The sequence below is a fragment of the Capsicum annuum genome, chromosome 3 (genome assembly GCF_002878395.1).
Source record: "Capsicum annuum cultivar UCD-10X-F1 chromosome 3, UCD10Xv1.1, whole genome shotgun sequence".
Lineage (NCBI taxonomy): Eukaryota > Viridiplantae > Streptophyta > Magnoliopsida > Solanales > Solanaceae > Capsicum > Capsicum annuum.
Window position 1 is genome coordinate 264253786 of NC_061113.1, and position 17449 is coordinate 264271234.

At 31.4% G+C, this 17449-nt stretch overlaps 2 protein-coding genes across 2 annotated transcripts; both read right to left on the reverse strand.

The window, feature by feature from the left end:
* Positions 1–853: 853 nt before the first annotated feature.
* LOC107864735 lies at positions 854–4033 on the reverse strand. Its single transcript, XM_047410017.1, has 4 exons — positions 2235–4033; positions 1977–2132; positions 1511–1895; positions 854–1435 (listed from the first exon to the last, which is right to left on the reverse strand). The coding sequence occupies exons 3-4, from the start codon at positions 1857–1859 to the stop codon at positions 1323–1325; spliced, it is 462 nt and encodes a 153-aa protein (XP_047265973.1). The 5' UTR covers positions 1860–1895; positions 1977–2132; positions 2235–4033; the 3' UTR covers positions 854–1322.
* A 129-nt stretch (positions 4034–4162) lies between these two features.
* LOC107861911 (protein DETOXIFICATION 16) lies at positions 4163–8051 on the reverse strand. The gene is made up of 8 exons (XM_016707297.2): positions 7562–8051; positions 5782–6326; positions 5566–5652; positions 5408–5464; positions 4953–5191; positions 4735–4853; positions 4516–4602; positions 4163–4431 (listed from the first exon to the last, which is right to left on the reverse strand). Exons 1-8 carry the CDS (start codon positions 7847–7849, stop codon positions 4372–4374), a joined length of 1482 nt encoding a protein of 493 aa, XP_016562783.1. The 5' UTR covers positions 7850–8051; the 3' UTR covers positions 4163–4371.
* Positions 8052–17449: the final 9398 nt, after the last annotated feature.

Here is a 17449-nt window from a genome sequence, read left to right on the forward strand (position 1 = left end):
CTCATTTTTTTTTTGCTTTAACTTTTGTTAACAACTATAATGTCTCAAGCATCCCAAAAATCAAATGTAAAAGTGTCCTACATATGTCATTGTGGCAATCCAGCTGTTTTTAGGACGTCACGCACCGATTGAAATCCAGATCAAAAATTCTTTAATTGTGTGGTTGGAAAGGATAATGGCGGATGCTCTTTTTTTAAGTAGCTTGACAAAGAATCATCGACGAGCAGCCCATCGACATCAAATTTTTTAGGCGCTTCCAAGTTTTATATACTCCAAAAGCTTCGAAAATTCGAAGAAAATAAAGATCTACTCATGACATTGCTAAAAGAAGTCGAAGAGCAAAGGGATTACTTAAAAGGATCGCTAAAAGAAGTTGAAATGGAGAGGGATCAAGTAAAGCAAAGGTTGATTTTGGTCGAAGAAAATGAGAAAGGCCTAAAAAAATTATTGTATTGTTTGTTATTGTTGTTGTCTTTTTGGAAAGGTGTAATAGGGATATAGGAAACTGAATAAATAGACGTAAGGCTTCTTAAATCAATCCTGGGTGTAATCTATAATTAATAGAGAATTATATCTACGTCTTTTATCATCGACCTCTATAAATCATGGTATTTAAGGTAAGTAAATGTATGAATTACTCAATTGATAGTATGTTAAGTATATAAATTATAGAGAACAGCTTCTATTATGTTTCCAATCAACCACTATAAATTAGGACAACAGCTGAACTGGTAACACAATGCAGCCAGCTGTTTAATCTAACGAGACGATGGAATAACTGAACATTATTTCATCAGTAAATGCCATCATTGACATGTTAAATATATGTAATTAAATTATCCATAAGAACAAATCACTAAAAAAAATGTGAAATATATGTAATTCAATTTATCCATAAAGAACAAATCACTAAAAAAAATAAATCATTAAGAAAATTGTTTGTTCCAAATCCACAAAACTACTTATTTTCTTGATTGAGTTCCTCAACGATGCCCATCACATCTACTTCTTTTTCTTCATGTTTTTTCTCCTCTTTTTCAACTTGTTTCTTCTTATTTTTCTTCTCTTCTTCTTCTGATGATTTCTTCTCTTTTTCAATGTTTTCAACCTCTCGTTCGACCACTAATTCTTCTTCAACTGCCTTCTCGTTTTTGTCTTCTTCTTCTTCTGATTTTTTTTCACCATCTTCTTTTGTTTTCTCCTCATTTTCTTCTTCTGCTTCAGCTGTCATCTCCTCATCTTCTCCTTTTTCTTTTTCTTCTTCATCTGTTGCATTCTCCTCTTCTATTTTTTCTCTTCTTCATCTGTTGCATTCTCCTCTTCTATTTCTTCTCTTCTTCACCTTTTTCATCTACTGCAGTCATGTCCATCACTGCGACTGCAAGTTCTTCGAGGTTTACTTGATGCCATTTAAGAGGGGGGTTATCGAGGTGCACTGTATTATTTTGAAAGGATTACTAAACATATGCAACAAAATTAAATTCGAAAAGCAAAAAATAAATTAATTTACCTTCTTCTTGTTGCTTCTTCTTATTCTTATCGATTCTCCTCAGCCTCTCATCTCTAACAAAAGAAGCAATATTCAGTAGACTTTTCTCGAGCAAGGAAACGCACTCTCGCAGGTCATCGTCATCAGAAGCGTCTGGTGAAGTTTTGAGTCCACTTGAACCAGCATGATCACAAGCGCGTGGTGGACTTAGAACATAATGGTGGCCACCCAAATCTTTGTCTTCGTTCGCGACCTCCACTGATGAAGTCAGGACAATCACACCTTTTAGTTGTGCCTTCAACGCATCGATGGACGTATCCTTAACTTTGTCCATGTATGTATTAAAAGTTTTCATATATCTCTGCTCCATCTCACGGACAGTAGGGGTAAGATACGGATGCACAATCTATAAAAAAATAAAAATAAATTACAAGACATTCGCTACTATAATAATATTAATATCATATCATAATAAGTATAATTTTACCTTTGTGTTGTTTACTTTGTACTTAAACGGGTCATCTTTTTTTATGTTGTCGCACTTTGACGTGTGTCATCGAAGAAGACGGGGAATAGGCAGGGGAGAATCCAACGACTTGCCGGCGTACCTTCCCAGATGAGGAAAGGCCTCATATATCCAAACCTGCAATCAATAAAAGCACAAGTAAGTCTACAATGTCTATGTATTACTGCATAAATATGTAGGGGTTTATAATAAATCAATAGGCTGGTTGATTATAAGTACCAGAAACGTCCAGGGAAGGCAAATAACCCGTACGATGCATTATTCCTCTTGACAAAAGTTTCTTTTTGCTCGATCAGATCAGTCTTCTTTTTCAGATAGCTCAAGGTCAGCTCAAATGACTCTTTTCCCCGTGGATACCCCCCTCCCCCTTGAAGAATTCTAAATCAGTCGCCATCTTGATGTGGTCTGAATCCACCTTCTTTGACGGGTCCTTTGCCAGCAGCATCGCGTGCATAAACCAAACCAAAGCACACTTTAATTTTTGTTGATTATTCAGCCTATTACCTTTCATCAGGCTAATCAACTTTGCAGCAGTAATGCTCTTATTCTTCGTCACCTTAAAATGAAAGTTTTCTCCATTTTGGAGGACTTTGTTCATTTTTTATTCACGGGTATATGTTGAACAATTCAGCCCCATAATCAAACAAAATTCTTTTAAGCCGAAACAAGCTGGCTTACCGTTCACACAAAATCAAATTTCATGCAGTTTTTTTTATTTTTTATACGTCGCAAGAACATATAATGAACCATCTGTCCATTAAAATATGCCTCAAATGTCCGAAACATGTCTTCTTAAAATCACAATACAATTTTTGTTCAACGAGAACCCGTCTAAACTCTCGATACATCGCTATCTTGCCCTCATAGAAATCTTTGTAGGAAAAGAGCGAAGATCATCCATCCAAGTTGTTAGGCCTACGACTCAACGGAGATATCTCTTGCACAAATTGGCAAGGAGAGGGGATCCTTCTCTCCGTCTCCGCTATCTTTCCTATCCTCACCGTCCCCGCTATCACTTTTACTTTTTTCTTCGCTTTTACCTTTGCTATCCTCAGCATCCTCACTCTCGTGTGCACTACTTTCGTCATATTTGAAAATATCGACAAGGATTATTGATTCGGTTTTCGACTCCGATTCATCGACTACGGGTTTTTTTCTCTTGAAAGTTTTCAGAACTTCTTCGGATTTTCGCTTCCTGCTGGTAGAAGCAATGGAAGCAGGTCTTTTAACCGCTCTATGAATTTTTCTCACCATTTATGATCTACAGCAAAAAATGAATCTGACAACTGGTCTATTAAAAAAAACGAACAAATGCAGCAAAAACAAATCTGTAGTGGTCGATCTATCGATCACTGGTCTATTAAGAAGAACGAAAAAATGTCTCACATCAAACATGCAATTCAAGTTCCAACTTTAGCAGTGCAATTCACAACAACAAGAACACCATTAAAATGGGTTCAATTCAGTACAAAAAATTCAAAATCAAAAGCAATATAACTACAAAAATTGAAAAAAAAATTCTAATCAGTATCCAAAGCAAAACCCGATTAAACATGTGAAATCGACAATGTTAACTAAAAACACTCAAATTTTGACTAATTGAACGAAGAACAGTGTAATTTTTATCAAGATCGAAAAATTTCAACACAAAGAGTCATCGAAAAAAATTACTAAAATGGATTTAGAACTGATTGGGGAAGAAAATTACACTTGCCTGAGCAAGAGAAATTCAAAAAATTCACCCAAGGAAGCAAGAATCAGCCGAATTATTTTTTTCGAAAAAATAGAAACCAAAATCAGGAGAAGGAAGAGTTTGAGGAGAGAGAAATGTGTAGTTGAAAATATTAAATGATTTTAATAAATATTTTGAAAATTAAAAAATATAAAAAGGGACCATGTTGTAGTTTTAAAAAAGTTATATTTTTTCTTTTAAAAATGTTAAAGGAAATCATAACCCCAAAACTCTGGCCCACTTCTTAGACCTAACCCTAAAAAATAAATGAAAAAGAAATTTAATGTCTATGGCTCAAAATAAATTTTGAAAGCTTGTTTGTTGGATGATATTGTCACGCTTACATTTATACTGTTTAAACAAGGACATGTCCTCAATTCATTATTAGCCTAATACAAATATCAATAGAAAGAAATACGGTCTAATATTTGATCCTTGTACTAAGCGCAGGTAAATTTACTAGTCAATGATAAGATAGTAAGGCATTGGCCTTCAAGTACATGATATGCGACGTAGCAGAATTAACCACAAAACTGAACTATTACAGTTCTTCTAGCCGATAAACCGTCTAACATGTCAATCAATACTTTGTCTAGTTACTTCAATTGGATGGAAGGTCCAAACTCAGTACACTATCTCCGCTGGTAATGTTGTTTCTTCCACTCTCTCTTGAGCCTTCCTTGCCTATATAAACAACAACAACAAAAATAAATATTTGTGGGAAAATTGAAAATTCTCAAGTAAACATTCATTGTGGGAGTTGCTTACTTCTTGTTCCCAGTTGGTGCGTAGGGTAATGAATAGAAGAGACAGCACTTGTACTAGGAGTGCACAAATAATACCCAACCATAATCCCTGTTTATAATTGGATATAAAAGGAAGAGCGAATCAAATCTTCATGACATTGTAGTAAGTTATATGCACGGATAGTGTAAAGATCTTTTACACTATCAGTGGAGTTTAACTTGTGGCAGTAAGTTATATTACCTTCCCTTCGATGTGAAGAACAAAAGCCAGCAAGACAGCGGAAGGAATTCCAACCAAATAATAGGATCCAAGGTTAATAAATGCACCAATCTTCTGCCATCCGAATCCTCTTACAGCACCTGGATGTGAAAATGTAGCAATATCGCGTCAAAAAATCTTATAAATAGAGATGTATATGGCCTTAAGTAAAATCCGTTGCATCATATATAAGTGCGAACCTGAGAGAACGCATTGAAGGCCATCCATGAAATTTGACGTTGCAAGAAGTGGCATCATGGTTGCTATGTATCTAACAACTTCAGTTTCATTGCTGTAAGCATATCCCCATACGTTACGTATCAATATCATGATCAATCCCAACACAAGCCCCTCGAGAACAGCAATCGCTAAGACAACATACAGCGCCAAACGTGCACTTTGAGGATGACCTGCTCCTAGTTCATTTGACACCCGTGTACTGCGCATTGCACAAAAATGTGATTAGAGAAACTGGATTAAAAAGTGTGTTTCCCATCTTCAACTATCAAATTCTTTTTTCAGATCACTTTGTTAATCTTCTAAGATCTTCATAATTAGCAGAGGCATGCCAAGTAAATCACTGTTGCTAATCTTTTGCAATATTGCACTTCATAATTAATACGAACCAAAAATTATACTTTTTCCGATGACTAACCTCACAGCACCACTCAGTCCAAAAGGGATCATCCAAACTGTTGCGGCTGTATTAAGACTGGGAACCAATGAAGCAAATCAGTACGCTTGAAGATGAAAATTTTGTTTGATAAACCAATGGCAAGTACATGGGATAAATGAGAGGTGCACAATGCGAACCAAATTGAGAGCACAGAGGTTTCCAACTGTGGATTTGGAAGGAGGCCAGAAAGCAGAACCATTAGCTCAAACGACCACATTTCTAAGCTGTTAATAATCAACAACGTAGACAGGTTAAAATCAACAAATAAACCAGTACCCCAAGTATGACTCAGTGAAACGATATATGGTATGTTTCCGTGCTACTTATAGAATAATCAAGTAATATAGACTGACCAGACCATGATGGCTGAGGGAATTGCAAGTCTAATGAAAACAAGCATATCCTTCAAAGCCTCTTTGGACAGTCCTGTCCAAGTCTTTGCACATGTAGGAGAAAACTTGATATAAAGAACCAAAAACAAGAAGTTAAGCCAGTAAGAGATGGAATTTGCTAGAGCAGCTCCTTTGGAACCAAGGCCAGACTTGAAGACCAAAATCCAACAGACACCGATGTGGATTAACGTTGTAACTGCAGAACACAGCACCATAGGGATGACAATGCTTTGTGTTTGTAAGAATCTCACAACACATTGGAGCAAGCCGTAAGCAAAAACACCGGGGATAAAATACAAGGCATAATGACCAGCTTCATCAGATATACTAGGATCTTGGCCTAAAAACTTCAGAATAGGGCCAGTGTTTGCCCAGATGACTGCAAGCGGTATGCTTACTATTGAAAGTATAATCATTGCTCTCTGCATGTGAATGCCAAGCATATGATACTGCTTTGCTCCATAAGACTGTCCACAAAATGTGTCCAGTGCACTTGACATCCCCATCTATTTGTAAACAGAGAAGAATTTTCATTAGAATCCACAACAACATACTCAGTTTAATCACACAAGTGAGGCCTGATGAGGGTAGTATGTATGCAAACCTTACCCCTACCTTGTGAGGAGATACTATTTCCGATAGACCCTTAGCTCAAGTAAAAACATTACAATGCAGTTCGAAAACAAAATGATAAAGAAAGCAAATTTTCATTAGAATCTACCATACTAATTCAATGTAGTCAATATGATGTCATGAAGGATTAATAAAGAAACTAGAATTATGTTCCTTTCTAATTTCCTTCCTGGCTGTTAAGAGGCTGTTTCAGATTCCAGTCAACGGCGCAATAACATGACTAATCATGTGTTATAAATCGGCAGAAATAAAGCAAACCACAAGCAAAATAATAAACAAGAACACACAGCTTTCCGTGGAAACCCTTGCGGGAAAAACCACGGGCAGAGGTAGAGGATGTTTCACTATAATAAAAGGAGAGAAGTACAATGTGGAGAATGAGTATTTTCTGAATGCACAAAATAACCCACTAAATGAACTTAATATAATACGTGCATACAAATAAGTCCTAGGCCCAAAATCGGCTAGATCCCTACGCTACCACCACAGACCTCATTGAAAATCACAAATATGGTTCTCACCGCGAAACTTTCGGGCCCGGCTCGACATAATTCGGGTCACAACTCTAACATCATGTCTGATTTTAAGATATTCACAGTAACAGCAACAAGTATTAAGAGATACCGACAGATTACAACTCATCCTTAGCTTCTAAAATCATCAATTTTTCCAAGCAGTATCCATACATTTACTAACAAGAAGGTAAAAATTGCATAATTTCTAGGAAAAAGGATATTCAATACCAACAGAAGTCCTTTATCTTTGGGCTTGTAAAATACACCCATAGGGAACATTGAAATTGGATGAATATTGAGTTAACAACAACAATAACATACCAGTGTAATCCGACAAGTGCAAATCAGATGAATATTGAGTTAATAGAATGTGTAAATAGTCTGAATATTAACACCAAAATAAACTAGTCCTACAGACATGACAATGTTGAAACAAAAACTTAGAACATTATCAAGAACCCATGAGACCATAGTTTCTAAATTTCAGAAACCCATAAACTCGAGAGTAGAAAGATCTTCATTTTAACTTATGCTCTTTGTTACAAAAAAATAGAAAAAGAAAATTAGAAAATGAAGAAGGTGGGAGTACTTACCAAGAGACTAATACCAGTAACAGATGTGAAGGAATTAGCCATCGAAGCACCAGAGAGAGGCAATTTACCAAGATGACCAACAAACATGATAGCTATTAGCTGTAAAGCAAAGAGCAAAAGATTAACACTGACTAAAGGTCCTGCCAACCATACTTGCTTCTTCACTTCCTCAACAACATCTTCCTTGCTGAACCTACTACTTGTTGTTGGATCGAGAATACTCTGTTTTTCTTGGTCGCTGATTAATGGTGTGTTTACAGAGGATGACTTCCCATATTCCGCTTCCATTTTTGGTCTCCTCTGTACTCACAACCTCTTCTTTAGCTACCGGTCTGTGTTACGAGTCTTAACCACGCAGCCACTTATATAAGGAAATGTGTGAATTAAAAAAAACATCCGGTCAACAAATTTTCTTAACCAAACAAATACGAAATGGCCAAAAAAGGACTAAAAAAATAGTAGTAACAATTTAACAAAATATGAGTTCCACAATCGCTTTATCTCGTACTTAATCCTTTTTTTATTTCGTTTTCTCTTATTTTTTTCTCTATTCCCTCCATTTAATAATATTTATTCATTATTAACTTGATATATAATGAAAAATTATAAATAATAAGGATAATTTTAATATATTATGTTTGAATATTATAAAATTTAGTTCTTTAATAAAGAAATTGAGTAAAATGAGTAAATTATTATTGATTTTTCAAACTGAACAAATATTGTTAGATATATATTTTTAGTAACATGAACAAGTATTATTGAATAATTAGAAGTGATAAATTTGGAGTTGTATTTGATATAATTTTTGTAAAAAATATTTAAAATAATGTTAATACATGATTTTACTTAATTAAAGCATCAAAAGTGAAAAATGAGTTGAAAAAAAATATTATAACCTGTTTTTTAAATTTGGATGTACCTTTAAGTTGGATTAGAAATTTTCATTGTCAAATACTGATTTTAAATAAAATAAAAAGTTATTTTAAAAAAATTAAAATTTTATTAATTTGCAAAACCTTAGATATGAAATTAGCTTACGCATATCATAACACATATAAGGTTTTGGGAAAAATCGGATAGGGACACCTACAAAATATTATTACAGTAATTATTATTTTTCATTTTCTATCCAAATTTAGAAAATCAGTTATAACATTTCTTTTCCAACTCATTTTTCACTTTTCATGTTTTATTTAAGTAAATTCATGTATTAACACTGTTTTAAATCTCTTTTACAAAAAATCATATCAAATAAAATCAAATTTATTATTTTCATTGTCCAACAATACTTATTCATATTATTCAAAAATATTATGTCTAACAATAGTTGTTCAGTTTAAAAAATCAATAATATTTTACTCATTTTTATTCATCTTACTCAATTTCTTTACTAAAGAACTAAATTTATGATATTCAACATGATATAATAAAATTATTTTTAATATTTATTATTTTTTAGTAATATGTCAAATTAATAATGAACAAATATCATTAAACGAAGAAGGTAGAAAACAAATTGACATAAAGAATGATAAAGTGTGGGACAAAGTTAATATGGGACCCATATTTTCACTAAAATTTCCCACTACCTACCATCATTACAATTTACAAGAAAATTAAACAATGAGATATTCCTCGTCCCATTTTATATATCACTATTTTTTTAAATTCATTTAAAATAATATCATCTTTTTACTGGATCTTAAAACAATTAAAAAGTAAACTTCAGGAGGGTTAATTTTATAAACTTTACAAAGTTATTAATTATTTTTAAATTTCGTTCCCATTTAAAAAGTCATATATAAAATAGAACGAAGGAAATAGTCCTCCATTTCATTTTAGTTGACTTTTTTTCTACAAATATTTGTTTCAATTTAGTTATCCCTTTAATGAAATTAAGAGAATTTTATTATGTTCTTCCAATAGGATCCTTAACATTAATAATTAAATAAAGTGTATTTACTCAAATTTATATTTTTGAAGTACAATTAATAAGATTAATTTAATAAAATAAATTTATTAATTAATATTTTTTTAATAAGTATGTCAAGTCAATAAGACCAATTAATATGAAACGGAAAGAGTACTGTAAACATGTCAAGTGGGGTAGTTGAGTAGCACACATATTCATGCAAAAATGTACTGAAACTCAGAAAGCTTCTAGCATTATATTGTGAACTTTATATCATCCTTTAAAAAATCATTTTTTCTTTGAGTACCAGAATTTTCTTACTAATTTTTTATTTCAAACGCACAAAGTTTGCAATTTTAAATAGCTAATCAAAAGGAGGGGGGGGGGGGGGGGAGATAGTAAGCATAATCCTCCTGGTACATTAAAGCAGCTTCTCTTTTTAAAGAAGGGTAAAATCATTTTTTTAATCTCAAACTATACGTGAAAAGTTTAGGACACACCTAAACTATCATAGTGACCTATTACACATCTATATTATATAAAAGTGAAACTATTACCTCCCCGCGATACCACTCGCCCTATGGTACTGCCACGTGTTTAATGTAATTTTTCTATTTAATTAATGGATCCTTTAATAAATTTAACCCGACCCAACTAATTTAACTCAATTCTAATGCGACTCAACCCAATTATTTCACCCTACCCGATCCATTCGGGTAGAATATGAATAGAAAGAAAAAATCCAATCTGAAGAGCATCAATACGAACCAAAATTGAAACTTCATCTCTCTTTTCTTTTCATGTTTTTAGCAAATTTCAATCCGATATAAGAGATAAACACCTAATTTTGCTGTATTTTTTATTGTTGACAATCAAAAATCGTTTATCTCTTTTCATTTCAAGACTCAAGTTATGATTGTTTTTTTTTAGCATCAAAAGGAAACATCAATTTTCAATTAAAAGACATTGGAGCACAGACAAACTGCATTTAGCACATAGTGCACTAATTGAATAGCGAAAATTGATGTTCAAACTTAAACAAAAAATCATTGTCATGTTAACTGTTATCTAATCAAATACTGAATCACCACCATGCCAAATTCGTTCTTCTCATTGCCATTAACTTCCATAGTGTTGTCAATGACCAAATTCATGAACTGATCAAACACACGAAGAATTTCAGTGACTAAGAGGTTGACATTCAACTTGATTTGAAGCTGCTTGTCCATATATTTTTTGAGATCTGGAGGTTGCCCCGCCCTGCTCATCCCTGCTATCTACTATTTGTAGCTTCTTTTTTCTGCGCAGTTGCAATTACGATTGTTACGAGTTGATTTCAATGGAGGTGGTATGAAAATAAGCTCTAAGAGAGGTTGAACAAACAATTGAGGGAAGAAATATTTATCCAAATTTCAATAAAATTAAGACATTCTCGCAATATGGCAAAAAATCAAACGATAAAAAAGATTTAGTTATCAATTCTTCAAATAAATAATCTTAAATTTTGATTTTGGATGACAAATTTGGGGATTAGGGTTCTTTAGTTTGGAGCCCCAAACTGGTTGAAATGGAGGATATTGTTGAATATAATTATTGGGCATTATAATTTAATATTTTTAAACGTTTATTTTTTAGTTTTAAAAGATTGAACGCGCCTAGATTGAATGTAAGAAACGCGCCTTAGACTGGATGTCACGGGGAGGTAATAGTTTCACTTTTATATAGTATAGACGTGTAATAGATCACTATGATAGTTTAAGCATGTACTAGACTTTTCGTGTATAATTTGAGATGAAAACAATGACTTTTCCCTTTCAAAGAATAAAAATTTAGATTAACATGCATAGGCTATATGGGTGGACATTCACATCCGATATTAATTAATATTCCACATTTTTAAAGTTCAATTTGTTAATTTGACATCACATTAACATGCACGTGATACCACCAAAGAATGTGGTGAAGCAGATGGGGTTGTTTCTTCCTTAATTATAGGTCTCGAATTAAAGTCGTGGATATGAAAAAATTCTTGGTAAGGAGCACTTTTTCCCGAATGGAACCCTACGCGGCGCGAATTCAGGTTAGTCAGACTCCAATGCGAATACCGAACATCGAATTTAAAAAAAAAAAAAAAAAAACATGCACGTGATAATCGCCTTACTGTGGAGCTAGTGGGTACTTCACTACTTATCAATATCCCTTTAATTATTGTTGTTTCAAGGAAAGCTACCTTTTTTATTAAAATTAAATTTGGTGGGAGCAGAGCAAGATTCGCAAATATATATATATATATATATACGTGTGTGGTTGTTGGATTCAGTAAAATTATAATCAACTTGCATTCTATACAAAACAATATTCTACAACATATGTTCAGTATATATTTTGGGAAAAGCATAGTATCTTGTCGCGTGGAATGTTTTAGGCATTTTAGTCGAAATATTATTTTATGGAAACGCAGAATATTAAAACAAGGCAAATAGTTAGCCACATCCCGACATGCGATTCATGTTTAAATTCAAAAAATAATTAAAAAAAAAATACTAGTAGGGAGGATAATTTTAATGAATTTTGATGACGTAAATTTGAATTTGTTAGAATCCGAATTTGAATTTGAATTTGAATTAGTAGCCGCCTAATTAACGAGAAAATTTGGCTATTAATCATCTTCAAATTTTCAATTAGCAAAATGGCTTACCCTCTTCAAGTTTTCAATTAGCAAAATGACCTATTTTTGTTTTCCCATTTATTGGACAGATAACAGATTTGTCTACAAATCTGTCGGACAGATAATAGATCTGTCGGATCAATAATCGATCAATCTCTCTATATATATCGGACAGATAATATATTGTCGGATTGATAATCATTCTGTCTATATATCTGTCGGACATATAATAGATTTGTCGAATTGATAATTGATCTGGCTATATATAGCTCTCGGACAGATAATAGATCTGTCGGATTAATAATCATTCTGTCTGTATATCTGTTGAACAGATAATAGATTTGTCTCAAAAATAAGTCATCTCCCTAAATAAAAAATTTATGATCCATTTAATTAAAAATAAACTTAAAAAGTCTATTTAACAAAGAGTCCGTTGATTAATCAATCCTGATTGATAAACAGAAAACATGTAACTGTACTATCGGGCTCCCTTTAATTTCTATGAAACTTTCATTATTACCAAAAAAAAAAAAAAAACTATAACAAAGACATAAACACCTATAAACGTCATAAAGTTGTTCCCCATTGGATATTCAAGGTAATATTCCCTTTTGCACAAGTTTCGGAGGAAAAAAAAAAACTTTTTAATCTATAAAATACTCCAATAGAGTCGATTCGCTAATCGTAAGTAATTGTTGATATACACCGTTTGAAACATAATTTTTTTTTTTAAGCAATTACACTATCTTTCATTTTTTTAATTACTCTATTCTTTCTCCCTATTAATATGCGTAACATAGCTGACATATGCATAGCATTCTGTGTATATGTTGATATTTTTGTAATATATTTTGGGAGTTGAAATTTTTTATAATATTGAAAACATAAATTGTGTATTTGTGTAATTTTTAGTAATTTTTAAGTGGTAAAAATTTATCTTATAAATAAGTAGTTGTCTTTAATTAGAAGTGTTTGAAATTATTAATAAAAGTTGATGTGTTTGGTAAAAAGGGTGTTGATAAGTTATTTTTTTGTTAGAATAACAAAAATACTTCTAAATTTTTCAAAAATAAAAATAAAAGATTAAGAATATCTTACAAAGAAGAGGAGAAACGCCAGTTACAAAGTGAAGAGGAAGTTAATTAAGAGTCTTGTCTTGAGAAAGATATTTAGAGAATTAAAAAGAATATTAAGAATAAAATAATAAAACATTTGATCACATTAAAAATGTTTATAAGGTGAAAAGTGATAGTAGTAATTAAGTTGGAGATACCAAATTATGGCTAGTGGCGGAGTCAGTCTTCTGTTCGAGGGTTCGATCGAATTCCTTTCGACGGAAAAATATGTTATTTATATATGATTAAAATTATTTTTTTATGTGGTTATAGTAGGTGTTAAACCCCCTTCGATTAAGTTTTCTTTAAATATAAAACTCTTTCATTGAAATCCTGACTCCGCGATTATGACTTTTTACTGATTTAAGCTTATATGCACTCAACTTGTAAGAATGTTGGTGTTCAAAATGCGGAGATAAATTAAAGATATTGATAAGCGAGTTTGACCAACTTACTCTCTTCGTTTCGTTTTAGTTGACCCTCTTTCTAAAAATATTTGTTTCAATTTAATTGCCTCTTTGATGAAATTAAGAGAATTTTATTATATTTTTTCAATATTACCCTTAACATTAAATGATTAAACAAAGTGTATTTACTCAAATTTATATTTTCAAATCATAATTAATAAGACTAATTTGGTAAAATAAACCCCCTAATTAATATTTTCTTAATGAGTGTGTCAAGTCCACAGGAGCCAACTAATATGAAACGGAGGGAGTATAAATTTATCTAATATTTTTTTAGATAAACAACATAAATCTCAACTTTTATGAAAGTAATTACATAAGATTCCGGTAATACTTTCTTTCTCTCAACTTTTGAAAAATACTTATACATACTATGTCTCTTATACGTTATTACAATGTATGAGGTGAACCGATTTGCCTATAATTATGAAAATAAAATCTGATACCATTATTATCTCTCACAATTAACGCCATTAATTAATACACTGATTTTATGAAGTCATGAAATTAGTTAGTAATGATAAACTTCAAATATTAATATAAATAAAGTAGTAGACTTCTTTCATAATTGTACACCTTAAAACAAGAAACATTTTCATTTTATCCTAAACAATCACCACTTCTATTACTATTAAAATTCAATTTTGTACCACTTATCTTAATTCAGAATGCACATACAACTTATTCTAAAAATCTTTAAGGATGATTAAGCAGTTATATTCTCTTTGGGGATGTCCCAAGATGGAAATAACCTGTGTATAGGGACGCGAATTACGCGCATTAATTTCTCTCAATTGTTTGTTAGTAAAATGCTGTAGTAGATGATCAGAACTTCCATAAAATTTCTTTTTTTACACTAATTAAATACCCCTAATCAATTAACAAGTTCTTTTTACCATTAATAAACTTTAAAAATAAAACCTTCTCAATAGTCATTTACGATCTACCCCATAATAAATTTTAAAATAAAACCTTCGCAATAACCTCTTAAGAAACACAAAAAAAAGGGGTAAACATAGAATGAGACTGCCAAAATAAATAAAGGACAACCTGATACAACAATCCTTCACATATATGTGTAAATCTTATACAAGTCATAAAATAATCTTATACACTTTCACATGTATGTGTACCCCTTATACAACTCACAATATAATCTTATACATAGAATAATATTTGATATCATTTTTTCATATAATCTTAACAAAAGTATACCATAATCTTATACATAAAATAGAATGTATAATGTTATCTTATATACTAAATCAAACAACGGTTTCACGTATATGTGTAAGCCTTATACAAGTTATAATATAATCTTATACAATTTCACATGTGTGTGTATACCTTATATAATTCACAATGTAATCTTATACAGCTCGGATCAGACTCCATTGCAAAGTTATACTTTATAGATTAACCACTTTCAAATAAATAGCAAAAAAAGCAAATATCTGACTTTGAAATATATGAAAGAATACAAAAAAAAACTGTACAAAAAAAAATTCAACTCTCACAATGGTATTGAATTACAAAAGCGAATACTTTGACGAGTACATACCTGCAACAAAGAAAAATTCGAATCCAAATTTGATCTGGTAAAGTTGAAAAAAAAAACTTAAAATTAAATGAACAAGGTGAACTTTGTTCAGTTAATGGTTCATAACTGAATAATTTGAAACTCCCCAAATCACGTTAACTTGATTCTAGGTGTAAATAAAGGAGCATAGATATGGAGCTAAAAACGATGCACAAAATATGGAGCAAAACACTTTATTTTTGTATGTATATGGGGATGAGAGATTTTGTATGTACGAGGGGATGAGAGAGAAAGTAAAAAAAATAGGAGATTTAGTAATTGCTTTGAGATTTATGTAATTATTTTTTCAATATGAGATTTATTGTAATAAGCTAAAGTTATCTTGTGTATATATATAAATTTTTCTATGATTTTTTTTTTACATCCAATGTTCGATATTCACAATAAAATTCGATTAAATTCAAATTTACACCCAAAAATTTTATTTTGAAAGTTAAAATGCTCCCTAACAAAGCAACTCCAATAAGTTTATCCAATATTTCATCACACACAAATTTGACCCTTCTTTTGAGAAAAAAAAAAAACCATAAATTAAAAAGTATGTCTTCTTTAATGGAACTTACGTGATGGAATAAAAAAAACTCTATGGACGACCCATTTAATTGTAGCTCTCTCAAAGTCTCAACCACACAGCCAGCTACAGAAGGAAACGTGGAAACTAGAAAGAGTGGCAAGTTTGAAGTTATGTGAATTTTGTCTATGCTGAATATTCAAAATAAATTTGAGATTTAAAATGTCAAAGAAATTTCATTAAGATGAAACAGAAAGTATTATACGTCTGAAAAAAAAAAAATCTTCTGAGCAAACTACTGTAAAAGAATTAATACTAAGATACATAAATTAGGACGAAGGAAATACTAAGTACTACCTCTGTCTCATTTTACCCGTCTCAAATTGGGATGACACAACTATTAAGAAAATAATGATTGGTAATGTAACTTTATCATTTTACCCCTCTTAATTGTATCTTATTGTTAGTTCCAAGATTGATGGATGACTAATACCAAAACATCATTTGTATTCTTAATGGTACTCCTCTTTGCAATATTTTTCAAGAATGCTAATAATAAGGAGTAGTCAATTACACTAAGGGTATAATGAAAAAAAAAACTGTCTTATTTTGATAAGTAAAAAAAGATAAGTAAAATGAGATAATAAATTAAAAATTTTAATACGAATAAAATGGAACGGAGAGAGTATTATTTTAGGCAAAAGCAAGGCAGCCGGCTGCCTGACCAAAATAACAAGTCAAAAGCTCCACACATGATTAATATGCTTTGTTGAAAGTTGGAACATGCAGGCTGTTAATTTCCACACTTAATTAGGATCTCTTTTCTTAATTAATATACTACTAATAGAGAGTTGAAGATTTCGATGTCTAGGGCGACTATGATTTTGGAACAACGTAATTGACCATAAGTATTTTTTTCATTTTTATTATTATAGAAAATTGGTGTACTTTATTGAAAAAGGTGAAAATAATAGTAGTATTTTATCATGAAAATTTCAAAAATAATTTGAAATTGTATTTGAAAAAGTGAAAACAAGAGAAAATTTTTTTCACTCCTACTTCTCTCATAAAATTTTAAAAATAACTTCAATTTATATTCATGGTTAAACATAACTTCAACTCTACTTCGATTATAACTCCGAAAAATTATAATTTTTATGACCAAACGGGGCCTTTTGTATGAATCCATTGGCATTATACAGTGTGGGTTTTAAATACTCTTTCAATTTGTTTATCTTAGTACTCCTCTCAACTCTTTAATTTAATTTTTCACGCGATCATATTTAAGAACACAAGATTAAAGAATTCAACATATTTTTAATTTAAAATCACAATTTTTTTATTTTTTTTAAAATAATATTTTAAACACGTCAAGTTAAAACCAGACTAATAAATTAAGACAGAGAGTGTGTGTACTTATATTTCGTTCTATAATCCTAGTACCTTAATTCCTTGAACCACAAGCCGGAGAATGTTTCAAACCTACCGCAGAAGTTTTTGAAAACAGACCGATTCTGCATTTCTTCCAATAGGGAATGGTGAAGTGAAAGTGTTGATGGGATTTGGTACCTCGAAGGATTAAACTATATTATGATTGATATGTGTGTCTTTT

Coding starts and splice junctions, on each gene's coding strand:
- LOC107864735 (XM_047410017.1), bottom strand. CDS start 1,859: ATGGAGCAGAGATATATGAAAACTTTTAATACATACATGGACAAAGTT. Junction 1,436..1,510: donor GAAGAAGCAACAAGAAGAAG/GTAAATTAATTT, acceptor AAAATAATACAG/TGCACCTCGATAACCCCCCT.
- LOC107861911 (XM_016707297.2), bottom strand. CDS start 7,849: ATGGAAGCGGAATATGGGAAGTCATCCTCTGTAAACACACCATTAATC. Junction 5,465..5,565: donor ACCTCTGTGCTCTCAATTTG/GTTCGCATTGTG, acceptor ATTGGTTCCCAG/TCTTAATACAGCCGCAACAG. Junction 4,854..4,952: donor CCTTCAATGCGTTCTCTCAG/GTTCGCACTTAT, acceptor TTTCACATCCAG/GTGCTGTAAGAGGATTCGGA.